The 16,612-nt window shown below is 45.0% G+C and overlaps 1 protein-coding gene across 5 annotated transcripts; it reads left to right on the top strand.

Moving 5' to 3' along the window:
* Positions 1-483: 483 nt before the first annotated feature.
* LOC123043380 (uncharacterized) lies at positions 484-10,171 on the top strand. 5 transcript variants are annotated; one of them, XM_044465801.1, is made up of 11 exons: positions 487-1,321; positions 1,433-1,758; positions 5,622-5,691; positions 5,802-5,893; positions 5,966-6,161; positions 6,231-6,697; positions 6,789-6,941; positions 7,024-7,279; positions 7,359-7,429; positions 7,718-7,840; positions 9,403-10,171. In XM_044465801.1, the coding sequence occupies exons 1-11, from the start codon at positions 580-582 to the stop codon at positions 9,742-9,744; spliced, it is 2,838 nt and encodes a 945-aa protein (XP_044321736.1). In that variant the 5' UTR covers positions 487-579; the 3' UTR covers positions 9,745-10,171. The 5 variants fall into 5 exon arrangements, 4 of the variants coding, with proteins under 4 accessions (XP_044321736.1, XP_044321734.1, XP_044321735.1 ...); XR_006419172.1 differs by having other exon boundaries at positions 484-1,321; positions 5,802-6,697; positions 7,024-7,082; positions 7,181-7,279; positions 9,403-9,500; XM_044465799.1 differs by having other exon boundaries at positions 5,802-6,161.
* The last annotated feature ends 6,441 nt before the right edge of the window (positions 10,172-16,612 follow it).

Below are 16,612 nucleotides of genomic sequence, written 5' to 3'. Positions count from 1 at the left end.
AGAGTTGTTTGTGTGCACTGCCAAATATATGGCTGGTTATGTATGAACTTGTGAATTTTAAAATCCGTCAATGAGTTAATGATTTTTTCAAAATTACTGTTGGTGTACGAGAACTTGTGCAACTTTCAAAACTATTGTTAACATATAGGAAAATCTTGGCACAGTCTTCTGAAATCTGTAATATGGTTCAAATGGCACGTATAGTGGGTAATCTCACCATTTCTACTAAAAAGAGTATCTCAACAACTTATCCATCTCTTATCCTTCCAACCAGACATAAAATTGACTATCTATAACTACTTCTCATACTCTCAACCAAACACAGAAAATGGCTATCCCGAACCAGTTGGTGTGGAATACCCATAACACTACAGTACTCCACAAACCAAACACATGTCACCGCTCACCATCGAAACGATGATCCCTTCTCGAGGGGTAAATCGGACTTTCCCCCCTATTCCGTTCCGCCCGAGCATTCCCTCGTCCACGCCTCCTCCTTCCCCTTCCCCTTTCTACCCAAACGAGCAGAGAAAAAAATCCGGCGAATCGGACCTAGGGTTTTGCCCCCCGTCGCCGCCGATGAAGGGCGGCCGCCTGCACCGCCCGGAGCCGCCGGCCCCTCACGCGGCCGCGGCCGCGCCCGCCCCTGCCCCCGCGCCCGCCGACGACTGGGTGGACGGCTCCTGGACGGTGGACTGCTCCTGCGGCGTCACCTTCGACGACGGCGAGGAGATGGTCAGCTGCGACGACTGCAGCGTCTGGGTGCACACGCGGTGCGCGCGCTACGTCCGGGGCGTGCACACCTCCTTCTCCTGCCACAACTGCCGGCACAAGCGCGCCCCCTCCTCCGCCGACGAGACCGAGGTCGCCGAGCTCCTCGCCGAGCTGCCCACCCACCGCCCGCCCCCGCTCTACCGCAGGTGGGCTGAGGTCCCGCTCCCCGCCCGCGTCCACGTCCACGGCCTCCCCGGCGGCGGGGCCGACGCCTCCCTCTTCCGCGGATCCCCGCCCTCCGCCGCCTTCTCCGCCGCCCTCTGGCGCTGCGCCGGCTACGTCCCCAAGAAGTTCGGCTTCCGCTACTGCGAGTTCCCCTCCTGGGCCGAGGACAAGGACAAGAGGGCCGAGGACAAGGACGGCGCCGACGCTCTTTTCGCCATGGCCAGGGAGAAGCGGGAGGAGACGGCGCCCGTGCCAGTGCCAGCGCCGGCGGCCAGATTATCCCTCCCGATTGGGAATAAGGGAAACAAGAATGCTCAAACCCTAAGCAAGAAGGCTGAAGGCGCAAAAGAGGTTCCTCCTCGGACAGATGCCAAGACAAAAGGTGAATAGTTTGGCAACGATTCTTATTATTTAGTTACTGCACACAGAACAGTTAGTTTTTCAATGATGTTGCCTACGTTTCGATTATAGATTGTTAGTTTGTTCATTTTAGGAGCATCCAAGATCGCCACAGAGGCTGATACACGGGATAATGGGTTTGAGTCGAAAGGGGATCTTAACATGCCTGATGTCAGGCATAACGATCAGCTTGCCGACATTACCATGGCCAATTCTGATTTTAAAGTGGTTGGTGAAGCCAATAAGAAGATGAAGGAATCCTTGGAACTGAGTGGGGAGAAGAGGAGTTCTGAGGGAACTACAAGGATGCTGAAAAAGGACGAACATAAGGAGTCTATTAAACTGGAGATCTCCTCTGGAGGTAAAGCTACATCAGCTGTGGCAGAACAAGAAGCACACTCACGTTTTGTCAAGGCAGAGGTTAGTATATTGTATGCAATTAAACCACACAATACTTAATCTATTGCCTTTATTTAGTGTTGCTGGTTTGGAAAAGCGTGGGAGTGCTGTTTTCTACTTTATATTCTGCTGGAATATGCATTTTGACTAATCAGTAGGCCATTTGCTACTTCAAGAGCACACATCCAGAGAGTTTAATCTGTTATGTGGTCATACAAGTCGAGTTGTGCTGCTACCTCAAGAATAGCCCGTTTTAAATGTAATTACTTAACTTGTCCTGATCAGCTTAACCAAATTAAGTTTTAGATTGGTGTACCTTAAAATGGTTTTCTTGTTTGCCGGTACAGTGGATTTCCCTGCCTCTAGCACCTGATTTCCTCCACCTGCAATGTATCTTCATCCCAAACAACATCGATATTTGCAGTGAATTGTTCTCCATGTCCTGGCTTCCCATAGTACTTCGGTTGGTCCACATATGTTAATAATAAATCATTATAAACTATTTACATTTTAGGTTCTTACATGACCTTAATTTCAATAGTTGAATCTCCATGTCTTATGAATTCTACCAATCGCACTCTTTTCAGAGTGATAATTAGAGTTGCGAATGCATCTTGGCTGTGGCATGTGACATTTGACATGACACTATGCGTGGATATGAACATAGAATTCAGTTACGAAAAACTTGCTGTGATGGATGGCTATCCCATTAATACCTTCTGGCAGGCCATGCCATATTAGAGCTGGCAGCTAATGCCGAGCTTCCAAAAAATTGAAGAGGAGTAGAGTATTTATATTTTACCTTTTTGTGTAATGATGATGACGTATATACTGGAATCCTAGATTGGATGTTCTCTTGTTCTAAGCCACATGAAAAACAATTAGCAAGTCAAACCTTGTGAGAGTGTATGGTTCTATTGTGAATGATGTTCACACTTGGAATAATTGTTATTCAGAATAATGCTGGATGACATGACCTGAAGGGAGTAACTCCAACCAGTCCCCTAAACCTTTTTTAGAGGTTCTCGCTCTCTAATTTAGGGGCCTCCTTTTATTCTTTTCACATTAAAAAAAGAGGAAAAGGAAAATTAGCAGTTGGCGGCCGGCGAGCTCTGATGGGCTCCGGTGAACTCCGATGGGCTTCAGTCAATTGTGGTGGGCTTTGGTGAGCTCTGCCAAATGCCGACGTGCTCAGGCGAACTTCGGCGGTCAGCAAAGAAAACAGTGTCTGTTGGTGTTTTTCGGGGGAGGGGATGGTCCCTGCCTTTTTACATGTAGTGAGAAAATAGGTTGAGGAGGGGTCCCTGGTTTATGGAGGTGAGTAAGGGGAGGGTTGGAGTGAATTTTTTGCCCCAGAGCCCAAAAGTAGGTGATAAGGGATGGCTGAAGTTGCTTTGAGGGTAATGGGAATCAGAGATTGACTGGTCTGATATAACTTCATGGAAGGGCATAAGGGAATTGTTATCAAGTTGGCAGCTACTCCCTCTGTAAGCAAATATAAGAGCATTTAGATCACTACTTTAGTGATCTAAACGCTCTTATATTTCTTTACGGAGGGAGTAATTGTCAAGCGGGTGGGAGGCCGCTGAATTGTGGTGGCGTAAAAAACACATAATGAGATTTAATATAATTAACCCAAAATTAGCCCACTACTACTATTGCGGTGACCTAGATCAACACTGATTTTACCCAAAACCAAGAACTATTAAATCTTCTAGTGCGTGTCTTCTCTAGCAGCATTGAGGTGGTGGTGATGCTCTGCCAAAAAGGGCGTCTTGTCGTGAGGTGGCACTAGCATGAGAGATTGCTCTGCCATCATCAAGGCTGTGCCTCAACAGGTGGTCAAACGAACCAAACACAAGTCAGGGGTGATGCGTGAGGAAGAGGATATCATATATGAGGGAAATAAAACATTGATTGTTAAAGCAATGTATTTTTTGTGCTTGACCAGTCAAATGGCGTAGTGTGTCCAGCTACTACTGTTGGGTGTCCTAAAGAAAATTATGCTGTGTTTGGATGTCTCAATTGGGGCCCTTGAATTGGATTTTGTATTGATAAACTTTCAATTCACCTGTTTGGCTGGACACTGAATTGGCAATCTGTATTGAAACCAAATTTCAGGCTGAATCACTCCCACAGGAAGTGCCCATCCGCAATACAGAGGTCTACCGCTCCGAATTGCGCTGAATCGAGAAATCTCGCAAAATGTACCGCTTCAGCCCTCACGCCCCTTTCCTGTTTCCCCTGCTCGAACAAATAAGGTGAAAATGCAGAGCGGGCGGCGGCGCCTGACCTCGCCTGCGTCCAGGCATGTTCCCTCTCTGGCCCCCTCCTCCTACATCTCCCCCGTCCTCGTCTGTTCCTCGTCCTCCCAGGTCGCCCTTCCTCCCCATCTCCCGTCGGTCCTCCTCCTACCAGGTCGCGACTGCCTCCCCCATCCCCGGTTGCTGCTCCTCCCTAGATGCGCCGACAACCTTCTCCCTTCCCTGCCCGGCGCGTCGCCAGCACCCTCCCCATTTGCTGCCGCCTGGGTCGTGCCTCCCGCTTCCGGCATCGTCCCTGGATGCGTCGGTGGTACATCCACCAGAACATCACTAGTACAGCCGCCCCATGGCACTCCCTTGCCTTTGTCCTAAAATATCTCTGGTTATCTCACTGAACCAGAGATAGTTGTATATTCAGATTCATGTGTATGGACGAATTTGATGTTTCATATGTATGGTCAGATTGATCATATGTATATGGATAAATTTGATGTTTCATGTCTATAGTCAATTCAGTGACCAACCAAACAGATGAATTCGTATTCATGCCGATTTCGGTTTCCTTGTTGAATTGGTATTCCAACCAATTCAATACGGAGCCCTCCAATACAAACATCCCAACGCAGCGTTATGCAATTCGGTTGGCAGATCCAAAATATCCGGAAGAGTGAACTTCATTATTTTCCTGGCGCAGAATAGAGATGAAGAGACTTTGTGTTGCCTTTTCTGTTTCTGTTACAATTTTTATGTTGATGCATTTTTGTAAGTATTGTTTTTCTTAAATGAGTTAGTATGTGATAGTGCGCCAACTGTTTATTTCTGTGCTAAATATGTTTTGGAATGAAAATGTGCGGTGCTTGATTGTGTCAGTAATATTAGCTTGTTTGTTGCCTGTGCTATAAAAAAAAATGTTCTGCGGTCGGAAGTGGTCAAAGACAGTGTCTGGGCAGTGCTTCAGAGCTGGATAGGGTGGGAGAAAATGGCAAGCGACGCGACGTTGTGGAGTCTTCTGACTTGCCGTCAATTATGCGGTGCTGCTGGGAATGATTTAGGCACCTCTGTCGCCGTCGCTTGTTGCCGCTTGCTACCATGGTGGTGGTCGTTTTGTTGCTGATTATTGGAGTGGCAGGAATGACACCGCTAATCATCAGGAGTGAAGTAGCATCCTAGGACAAAAGGGTAGCTTGGTGGTCATCTATTCGTGTGTTCTTGTTGAAATTGTCTACCAACCATGTCTCTTTATAATGGCACAGTGGCCATCTAGGCACTATGTAGCATGCTTCTGCTCGCCTAGCATCTTTGGCAACACTGTTTAATGTACGGTCTTTAAGTGAATGCCTAATAAGATTTTTATAGTTGATATACCGCCATATGCAGATATTTAGCTTGTAGAGTTGTCGCTTATAGCCTATGTTCTTTATTACTTCACAAGCGGCTACAGATTTATAGTTTCATGTCAAACACCATAAGTTTAATTTTTTTTATCTAATGGAATAAATATATATACCCTTTTAATTCAGTGACTTCTTTGAGTTTCTGAAGGTTGTTTCCTATGATCTGCAGTCTATTTTATGAAGTGTATTTAGTCCTTGACATCTACAGAACACTGTGACTATGCAGGTTAGCATATGTAAGAAACACATTGAAGGAAGCCATAATGTGGGCTTACAATCCGGCATAGTGAATGCAGGTAACTAAAGCTCCCAGCTGCTATCTTGGCAGAATTATGATTTGATGACTATGAAAATACCTTTGAAACACTGTAGTGTTACTTATGATTGTAACATTACACTGTTGCAGAAATGGATGGAGGTACGCGTATCCATGCTGGTTCCAAGAAAGTGCACGTGGGTCTTCAGAAACAACCAAATCAAGCTTCTTCAAATCTGCAGGTTCCTGCTAGTGTACTAGCTTTGCCGATTCAGTCAAAATCAAAGAGTATTAAGAGAGGGGTTAATTTTCAGGATCGTGAGAGAACAAAGGCTACCCAGTTCATTAATGATGAGCATAGGAGCGATAATCAAGGTCAAGGGATTGGTGCAGGTTCTTTGACCACTCAAAGAAGTTCAGCCAAGTCTATCTCTGATTCAGGCTCTGATCTTCTAAATTCCGTGACAAAAAGTCAGATGCACACAATACCTGAGCAAAACTCAGCTTTAGGTACTCAGAAAGTTTGCACAGCCTCTTCTGGTCCTACACATTCCCATGTTGAGATATCACACTCTTTAGTTTCAGCGGAACCATCATCAGGAGGGAAGACTGGCCGTTTAATGAAAAAGGAACAGACGAGGTTGGTTACTCCCGCTGATAGCAAACATGATTCTGTAAAGCATTCTGCTGAGAGTTCCAAAGAATTTAGTAGGTCCTCTGAGAAAGTTCAACTGAAAGGCTCCCTTTCTTCTGCACCAAAATCATCTCAAACAAGCAAATCAAATGTGCCTTCAGCCAAACTTAGAGTACCGGCCTCAAAGGAGCAGTCACAAAAGACACCTATGACAGCTGGCACCACAGCAAGATCATTCCATGGAGAAGTGCCACCATTGCATTCTCGGAACAAGGCAATGCCTTCCAATTTATCCCAGAAAAAAGACAAGACCCATCACCGCTTTGTTCATGTCACACAAGAGGGCCCTACTAATTCAGCATCAACTGAGTTGCGAGCCTCTGATGCGACATCTTCATTGAGTGATGAACAGGTGTGAATTATAATGAAGTTCCCATTATCAAATATTTCTGTTGATAAACAAGTTAAAGGATTTCTCACTTCCTGTTACTTATTTTTCGTAGCTGGCCTTGTTATTACATCAACAATTAAATAGCTCCCCAAGAGTACCAAGGGTGACACGTGGCCAACAAACAGGTAGCCAGATGCTACATCAAACTGGAGCGTCTGTTTTTTCCAAGCGGTCTTCAGCACATGGAGGAAGGGATCAAACACCGGTAAGAATCACTTGTACTGAATTTCATAAATGTATGTTCATTTCATTTATGTAAAAAAAATTGAGTTTGTCTATTTGCACAGGTGTTAAAGAAGAGAAACAAAGATGATGCCGCATTGAGAGATAATGGTGACAACAAGAGGTCAGGAAAGGTGTCTCTTGTTGAACGAAGGCATAAAGATTATAGCACCGAACGTACTCCTTCTGTGAAGGACTCATGCAGATTAGCTGACAATGCAGAATTGGAAGAGCAAAATCATGGTATGTGTTCAAACGAAGCTACCACTGGGTTAGAAAAGGACGATCGGATGGATAACGGTCTTCCGCGCAGTTTACCTGGTATGTTGTTCAGTTCATTACTCCATTTTGCTTTCCCCCCTGTAGACATCCATGAGCTTGACATACAATCTATCTACAGGATTCATTGATGAGATCATCAGTAGGAACAGAAATATAACATATGACGAACTGTGTGATGCTATCGGTGAGGTATGTTATTTACATGAGCAGTTCATGTATGGTATTCATTTATGGAAAAGAGTCCACTTTATTACAACCTTCAACTCTCGCCAATGTTCAACTCCTAATTCCTGAACTATTTATTTTTAACCCCAAACTATGAAATCCATTCGCTTTACAACTTTGGCCCCATCCGAAAGTGAACCGATTTCAGAGGTGAAGGTTGTAAGTGGACTTGGGCAAGAGTTGAAGGTTGTAAAATTGATCTTTTTTCTTCATTTTTCTTAAGTTCACACTGATTTTTATATTACTTCTCAGCATTGGAGGGATTTAGTTAAACCCAAAGGAGAAGATTATTCATATTCCAGCTTTTTGCATGCTGTTGATGATTGTCTCAGGACAAAGAGCGAGTGGGCTCACCTTGTTTACCAGGCTCCAAAGGTGAGATTTTCTCTTCAAAGTTATCCATATTTAATTCTAAAAAAAAGTTATCCATATTTGTATTTGTATTTCCCTGTATGAGTAATACACAGCCTAATTTTATCACCCTTAACAAGTACTCACTCCGTCCCAAATTACTTGTTTTAGATTTCGTATCTAGACACATGTATCTGTTCCCGCTTATGGTTTTGAGACTGTTGAGTCACTTGGCATATTTCTTTCTAGTTCACATTTTCAAATGCCACACACAAGATGAACCAAATTTGTTGCTGTCATTTTTTTACAAGATGAACCAAATGGCACACTAGTACTCCATGGCGGCATGATCAGGATGATCCAAACGGGCCAAAAAGAATTCAAAACTTGTAAAACCCTGGTTTTGGCCTTGTTACTAAGGAGAAATTTACATACTTAGCAAACAGAGATATAATTATTTCAAAAAAGTTTCATGTCGTAAAAATCCTTCATTTCAATGTTACTATCAAAATGTTGCAAACTGAGGTTAAGGACTGCCACAAGCAGTGGACGGAAGCCGGCTGGAGAACATCCAGCCGTTCCACCGCGGTGGTAAGATTCTGATAGCCAGAGTAGGCGATGAAGCAGAGTAGGGATGAGAGAAGAGAGCTAGATGAGATAGGAGATAACTTCTTGCTTTTTTCTTTCTCATGAAGTGCTAGGTCTTTTATAACCAGCTTACATAGGGAAATAGCACCTCAAGAGGCTAACAAATTAACAAGATAATTAGGAGGAAGAGATGTCTACTCAGTTTAAAGGGCTAGCAAACTAACAAGATAATATAGGAGCGAGAGATCCCTTTCTCTGACACTACAGTCTGCACACCTGGTCCTGTTCCCCTGGTGTGACTGCTGTGGTTTGATGACGAGTGTGATGCGCTGGGCCTGTTCCCACATGACACAGAGAATTCCAGGAGTGCAGGATTAGGAGAAAACACAAGAATTTGACATGAATGCAGTGCTGTACGTCGCATTTTTGGGGTCCTCTACTAACTTTAAATCACTCCCTGGTCTTTAAAGTTGACGAGGGAGATTTTTTTTTCCCCATTTAGACGGTGCCTGTATCAATGTTTGTTACAATAAGGATTACAACTGCTAAAACTAGGTTTTAAACAAGTGTTTAGCTTCTAGGGACAGAATCATCATGTAAACTCATGTGACCAAGTGTTTAGCTTCTAGGGATGAAATCATCATATAAATTCATTTAACTAAGTTGTCTGATTTTTGGAAGTTCAATTTTATGTTGCCCTATAAATTAGTTCAGTAGGGAAAAGGGGAATACTATGTACAAGCTTGCTGCAAACAGAAAAAATAGAACAGAACGTAATCTTTGGAGGGAGTACTACTTTAGCTGTCTGCTGGAAGAAACGTAAAATATAATATTATTTTCCAAACCAGACCATGCATGAAAAGTATTTTACTGCAGTAGCCATGTGCCATACCAAAAGGATTATATATTGTCTGACGGTTGAAGATGCATTCTACTGAATCTATTTCAAATGTTGTGCTTGGTCTGATGGATGAGGGTTCGACTTGTTTTTGTTTCAGGTGAATCCGAATAAACGACGTAAGGTGGAAAGCGACCCTTCGTCGGCTGATGCAATGGAAACCGAGAAGACAAGAAACCAGGCTGAAAGATATCCGGGAGAAGAGGGTAGTTCCGAGTCGCAACAAGGTCTGCCAAGGGGCAAACGGAAGGGTCGGAAGCGCTCCAGTCATGTAATGAAATCCTCGGGTTCCAAGAAGAGGAGGAAGATAACGAACATGGATTCATCCTCAGAGGATGCTGCTCCCCCCTTGTCTAATTCCAGCAGCAACCCCATGGTTGATGAGAGCCAAGAGGATGATTCTTCTGGCGGTGATAGGCAACCTAACTTTGCGGGTTCATAGGATATCGGCTGATACAGTGCTGTCCGCAATGACATTTGACTGGAAGGGGACCAGGTGATTTCCTTTCTGGCCCTCGAATGCAGTAGAAGTTTATTGGGGCTGAGATCGAGAAGAGCTGCGGCCTGGGAAAGGGGTTTTCCTTAACCGGAGTACAGGTTTGTAGCAGGCAGCGAACTGTCAGGTTTGATGCCCAACAAACCGCGCTCATGTAACAGTAGTGTAATCTAGAGTAACCATTTCTTCCCAGCTGAGCATAGTATGAGTGTTTTTGGTTGACATGCTTGAGCTAGTATGTTGTGTGCATTTTGTAGCTCTGAAATAAAGCAGGCAGTTTGTACATCAAGTCCTCAAGAAAGCATTTTGATGCCTATTGCTTGCCGGGAAGGTTAAAAACCATTGCAAGTTCAAAAGCATTTTTCGTGTTCAATCGCAAGCTTGTGTAGCAATCAATCCCCACCGATAAACGAAACAACTGAATGGCGTGATCATTATTTGCTCTGTGCACATATAAATGACTGTTGTGTTCATATTTGCTCTGTACAATTGAACGGAGTATTAAACATGTCTGTAGACACTCTGTAGATCCTTCTTTCTTGAATGTCATCGACTGAATTTGCTTGAAACTGATGGAAGAGATAAGTCGTTATCATACAAGAAAACAGGGTCTCCCACGCACAAAGTTACCCTCAGACTAGCTCGTGGCCGGCGTCTACCTCGCGTCGTCAGCGCTTGCGTAAGTGAGGAGGCTCTACTCAACAGCGGCTCAGCTGAGGCGCTCTCCTCCGCGACCAGTTTTCTTTTTGTACCACGGATCGTGTCGTCGAGACGCCGGCCTTCAAATTCCGTGGGTGGGAGGAAAATCAGCCGGAACTCTACACGTATCTGCGATTTATTTGGAAGTTATTTATAGTAATAGTACATAATAAATATAATAATGGTTTTAATGCCCTGTAATTCCACAGGGGAGACGTGGTAGGGCCACCCACGCTATATATATATATATATATATCTTTACTCTTTATCTTTATCTTTACTCTTTACCTATTAACTAGCAAAAGGGCCCGTGCGTTGCAACGGGAAAAAAATAATTGTAATCTCCACTGACCGTGACTACATTTTGCTGCACACCAAGATACACTATCACATGCAATTTCGTGAAATCATGAACATTTTTTAAACTCATGCACATATATGAATCGTGAACATTTTTCAAATGCGTAAACACTTTTAAAATTTTCAAACATTTTCTAAAATCAAGAGCATTTTCTGAATTTATGAATGTTTTATAAAAAGTGCAAACATTTTTTAAAAAGTGATCATTTTTAAACAATTTTCTTGAATAGCGAACATTTCTAGAATCAACGAATATTTTTTTATTTAGCAAAAGGGCCCGTGGGTTGCAACGGGAGGAAGAAAAATCATAATGTCCCATGGTCATGATCAAATTTTGCTGCATCACCGAGATACACTATCTCTCTCATTTTCGTGAAATCATGAACAACTTTTCAAGATCATGAACATTTTTTTTAACTCGTGGACATTTTTCAAATTCACGAACCTATTTACAGATTTTCGAAAATTTTCAAAATCATGAACATTTTATAATATCTGCAAATATCTTTTTAATTGTGAACATTTTTAAAAATATCATAATTCTCCTTTTTTTAAATTCGGTATTTTTTTGAATTCCCAACTTACTAAAATTAGAAAAAAGACGGAAAAGGAAAACGAAAAATGAAGTACGAAATTATAAAACAGGCCGGCCCAAACTGGCGCGCTGGTTGTTCTCCCAGCGAGCATGCAGTATAGAAGGTTCCTGTTGGGCTGGCCCAGGCGAGGAGCCCCTGTGTGAAACGTTTTTCTTCAATTACATGTGGCATCGGTGGGTAATATTTTACAACTTCAAGAGCAATTTTGATTACGTACCACCGGAAGCAAATGCCCGTGCCCTACACTTTTTTCTGGTACACTAATATGAGTGAAAAATTATATCTATCATTTCTTATTTATTTTGCACTTTGTTTTGGTTTGGTCCATTGAGAGTGGATATGATTTATTTGTAGTAGCAGCTAGCTTAGAGTCGTCACTGCGCATGTAGCCAACAATTAGAGTGAAAAAAATCATCATCTCGTACGTCTCACTCCTCAAATTCCAAATGAATCCCCATTCTCCAACCATGGTGTTCTAGGTGCCGAATGTTTCACTTGATTTTTTTTTCACCGACGAAGCAATGCTATCCCATATGACATGAAAATTGTCAAGCTCACTTGCTACACTAATATGAATATCTATAAAATATTCAGAATTTTTTAAATCTACTAATATAAAATATGCCCGTGCATTGTTACGGGGTGGAGGGGCAGTGTTTGGAGAGAGAGGGGTGCCAGGAGGACTTTCACAGAGTGCATTTTTCTCGACTTTGAAGCACATTTTTCAAGAGTTCGATTACTAATTCAAATATTTTTGAAGTAAGAGCACACATGATGTTTTTCGTCTGACTTCAAGATGACATTGTAGATTAGACTGTCAATATATAGTGACAACGCATATCAACACTGATGTTGAGTTACTGATATCACACAATAAAATTGTTGTATACTTCGCCTAGCGCCCAAACATGTTGTGTGTGCGCTAACCATGAAGTCTTTCTCGTAAGTTGATATAAGATTTGCATTATAAATATAGCCTATGTAGCTACTTATAAATAAATTTAATTACGTTAGAGATTAGCATCAGAATATGTGTGTTTTCATGCTAGGGTATCAAGTTTTTCCTTGAAGCAATTTAGAAAGCAGAAAAACGATAAAACAAACAGATGTAAATCCAAAATCTAGAAAAAAAAGGTAGAACCAAATCCCTGTATGCATGCACGGCAAGAAACAAGTGAAGAAGCTCAGGAGGGACGCGTGCATGCATTTTTTTATTACTCCAACCTTATGTTCAGCTGTAGGCGACAACGATTCCATCAACCGTCTCGCGCTGGTGACGCGTATCGTTTGGCACCCCGCAACCCACATGCACCGCTGTCTCCTCCAATCTTATCTTCTTCAGCCGGCCCCAACGTCTTCTTCCTCACTCCCTGTATGTCCAGCCACCATGCGCAGCACTCCTCAATCAACGGCCGCCACTGCTTCAAGGCCTCTCCCCGCAAGCCCAAATCTTCCCGAGCCTCCCGAACACCTCCTCCTTCCTCCATGCGTTGAGCGCATCCAGCACCTCTCCCGCGTCCCCGCGCACGCCGGCCCACCGGAACTCCAACGCCTCCCAGATCAGCAAGGGATGATCGCAATAGGGGATGTAGCAGCGGTGTTCAGATCAGTGGAGAGGGACCCTAACAAGCTGGTGAAGTGAATAAAATGAGGGATGGCTGGGGCGTTGGCGGGCATGGCGATCCGCGACAGGGCGGCGGCGAGATTGGTAGCGGCGGCGCCCTCGCTGCACGCTGGATCAGAAAAGTCGTGCGCGATGGGGGCGGGCGCTGACGAGCATGGGGCCCTGGATCGAGGAGATCGAGTCGGCCAGCCCACGGCCCGAGCAGCATCTCGTGCAATCCCCAAACAGGCAGCCACCAGGGGATCCCGATCCCCTTGCCCACTCGCTCGATCCCGAGCGCCTCCAGCCGCGAGGGAGGAGAGCTCCCTCGACCCCGACGCATCCGCGCACCCGAGCCCCACCACGAACCGATGGCCGGCGACCCACCGACGAGCAGCAGCAGCAGGAGGACCACCGCCGCACCTCACCGGTCCCTTCTCTCTCCCTCTGGCCTCCCATCTCCTTCCTCCCAGCAGGACCACTGCCGCACCTCGCCGCTCTGTTCTCTCTCCCTCCTGCCTTCCATCTCCTTCCTCCCGTCCTTCCTTTTCTCTCCAGCTCGTTCTCTCTTCTCTCATAGGTACCAGACGCGCACCCACCAGCAGTCGTGCTCCAAGGTCCGGCTTACTTCCTTCCAGATCCGGCGCCTGCGCGCCATTTCCCACCGGATCTGGCGAGATCCGGTGGATCCTCGCCGACCGCGCCACCGCAAGCCTCGCAGCCGCCGGTCGCCTTTCCCACTCGCCCGCCTCTCCTCTCTCCACTAAAAAAGATAGCGGGCTGAATACTAAAAACTGCAGGGGTTTTGTGTAGAAACGAAACGTCTTCTCAGATATTCACTTAAAATCAGAGTGCGGGTTGAATTCTCAGAAGTAGAGGGACTTTTTTGCAAAAGTGACGACGACGTACGACCAGAAGCACTCCGTGCTTTATTAGTAGGGAAAGAAAAAGCAGTTATCGCTTCTGGTCGTCCGTCGTTTGGCATTTTTGCAAAAAAACCCCTATGATTTTGGGTATTCAACCCGCAGTACAATAATAATCAACCTGAACCGGTATTGACGGGAGAAAAAACGAAATAACCCACCCACCCGCCCGACCCTGTCTCCCAATCCCCTCAAAAAAAATCTCAATCCCATCTCCACCTCCTGCCATGCCACACAACGCCCCGCCGACCAACCCCACTCCGTTGCGCGCCGCCGATGCATCAGTCCTTCCCCACATCAGCAGTCTTTAAATTGACTATTAATCCCACCTCGCAGCTTTGCATCGAATCCTACAAATTTATATATGTTCGAAAGTAGACAATCAACAAGCCGAATAACAAAGCCGAGATGGCTGATCAAGAGAATAAGAGAGAGATCAGATAAAACGAGCCTCCCTCAAGGCCAGTGCATCACCGGCGCGGATGAGCCAGTCATGGCTATGGTGCTCGGCGGACAGAGGTCCGGGCCACCTTGGGGAAGAGGAACGGAGCCCCGTGGGTGTGCGGCTGGAACAAACGACCCTTTCGCGGGTGCTCCTCGTGTTCGTCGTCCCCCATGCCCAGACGAAGCAGGCAGCGACGAGCCGACGACGGCTCCCGACACGGTCGGCGAAGGTGGGGCGGCGCGGATCTGGCGCTGAATAACGGCAGGAGCTTGGGCGTCGGGGTCGGAGATCTATGGCGCGGGTGTGATGCTCCCTGTGAATAAGGCAGGCAGTTTGTACATCGAGTTCTCGAGAAAGCATTTTGGTGCCTATTGCTTGCCAGAAAGGTGAAAAACCATTGCAAGTTCAAAAACATTTTTCGTGTTCAATCGCAACCCTGTGTAGCAACCAATCCCCACCGATAAACAAAACAATTGAATGTTGTGATCATTATTTGCTCTGTGCACATACAAATGAATGCTGTGTTCATATTTGCTCTGTACAATTGAACGGAGTGTTAAACAAGTCTGTAGCTCTGTACACCTCATAAGCTTCTTTCTTGAATGCCATATTTGCTGAATTTTCAAACGCAAAATCTAGCTAGCTGCATATGACGTTATTAGTCTATAAAGAATTCAAGCACAGTTGTGTCATCGACTGAATTTGCTTGAAACTGAATTCCGTGGCTGGGAGGAAATTCAGCCGGAACCTATACTCGTATCTGCGTTGTACCAAAAGGATTATATATTGTTGAGACACCAGAGTATTATATTTACAAAGTTTTTAGTGCCCTGTCAATGACATCCACAGGGGAGACGTGGTAAGGCCACCCATGTTATATATATATATGCCCTCCTGCCCTGGCACTTGTGTGTTGCAAACACAAATTCTTCACCCCAGGCCCTCCCCCTCCTCCCCTCCCCCTCTCCTGAACAGAGTCTTCCTCCTCCATCTAGATCTGGATCGAGGAACTTCCCTCTCCCCACATCTAATCTTCTTCCCTTGTACCTCGTTTCCTCTTCTTCTGTCCATGAAGCCTTTGCTGACAAATATCTTGATAGAGGGCAAATCGACATGAAGTGCGGTTCTTCTGCTGCTTCAAAGGTAAATGGCATGCTAATCTTCATTGATTGGAGACTATAAAGAAAGAAAAATAGGAGTCACTGGGCAGCAGGCTGCCCAAAAGCCGGCAGGCCTCTACAAGCCCATAACCCGACGCATTGCCGCGAGCCCAAACTGGCCGGCCTTTGCAGCCCGCCGCGGCCCGACGCCCTGCCGCGAGCCTAAACTGGTCGGCCTCTGGACCCCGCCGCGGCCCGACGCCCTGCCGCGAGCCCCAAACAAGCGACTGGCCGGCCTCCGCATTCCACGGCCCGATCCTCGAGGCCCCGGCCTCCGCAGCCCTTGGATCAGATTAGACGGCCGAGAAGAAACCCTCTCCGACTAGTACAAATAAGACATCTCTCGGCTAACCCCCTCCCTCCTCCTCTCTCGGCTAATCTCTCGTTATTTTTACATTTGTACTTAAATTGTCTTCTAACCCCATATGAGGAGCATCGGGAAGGAACATGTGCATTGAAGGATCCGTAAAACACCCATGAAGGCACTGATAGACTTCATGGCGAGATCATACGTCATTTCTTTTTCTTTGTTCATATTGTTGGCTTGCACTTTGTCTTTGACACGAGGGATCGACCATGCAGGACAAGCGGCCTTCACCGCGAGGTGGAGCGGCATATTAATCTTCTTACTATATGTGTACTAAACTTTTCTATTTGGTTATAATTTTTTACTTAAAAGTATAAACTTGACCATTATGCATTTTTATTAAGCCATATATAATAGTGTTTCTAAAATGGAATTATATTGTTCTTTGTTATACATTTATAATGTTTGTCATTGAAAAATACACACTGCATACTAAATGTAAATAATATGTTGTAGAAGAAGTTTTTTCCTCTTTCAAGACAACACCCCCTAAACGTGTGGAAAAAGACACAATTTCATATCTCCACGAATATTATATGACACTTGCGTCGGTTATAGTGTATATATATGCGTGTTTGTGTACATTTAAATATTCTTAAATATATTAGCCCATATACGTAAAGCATATGGTTCTACAAATATCTTAATAGTGGCTTCTAAT

This window comes from Triticum aestivum, chromosome 2B (assembly GCF_018294505.1).
Source record: "Triticum aestivum cultivar Chinese Spring chromosome 2B, IWGSC CS RefSeq v2.1, whole genome shotgun sequence".
NCBI lineage: Eukaryota > Viridiplantae > Streptophyta > Magnoliopsida > Poales > Poaceae > Triticum > Triticum aestivum.
The sequence above is the reverse complement of the archived record's forward strand: the minus strand, read 5'-3'. Positions and strand labels throughout refer to the sequence as shown.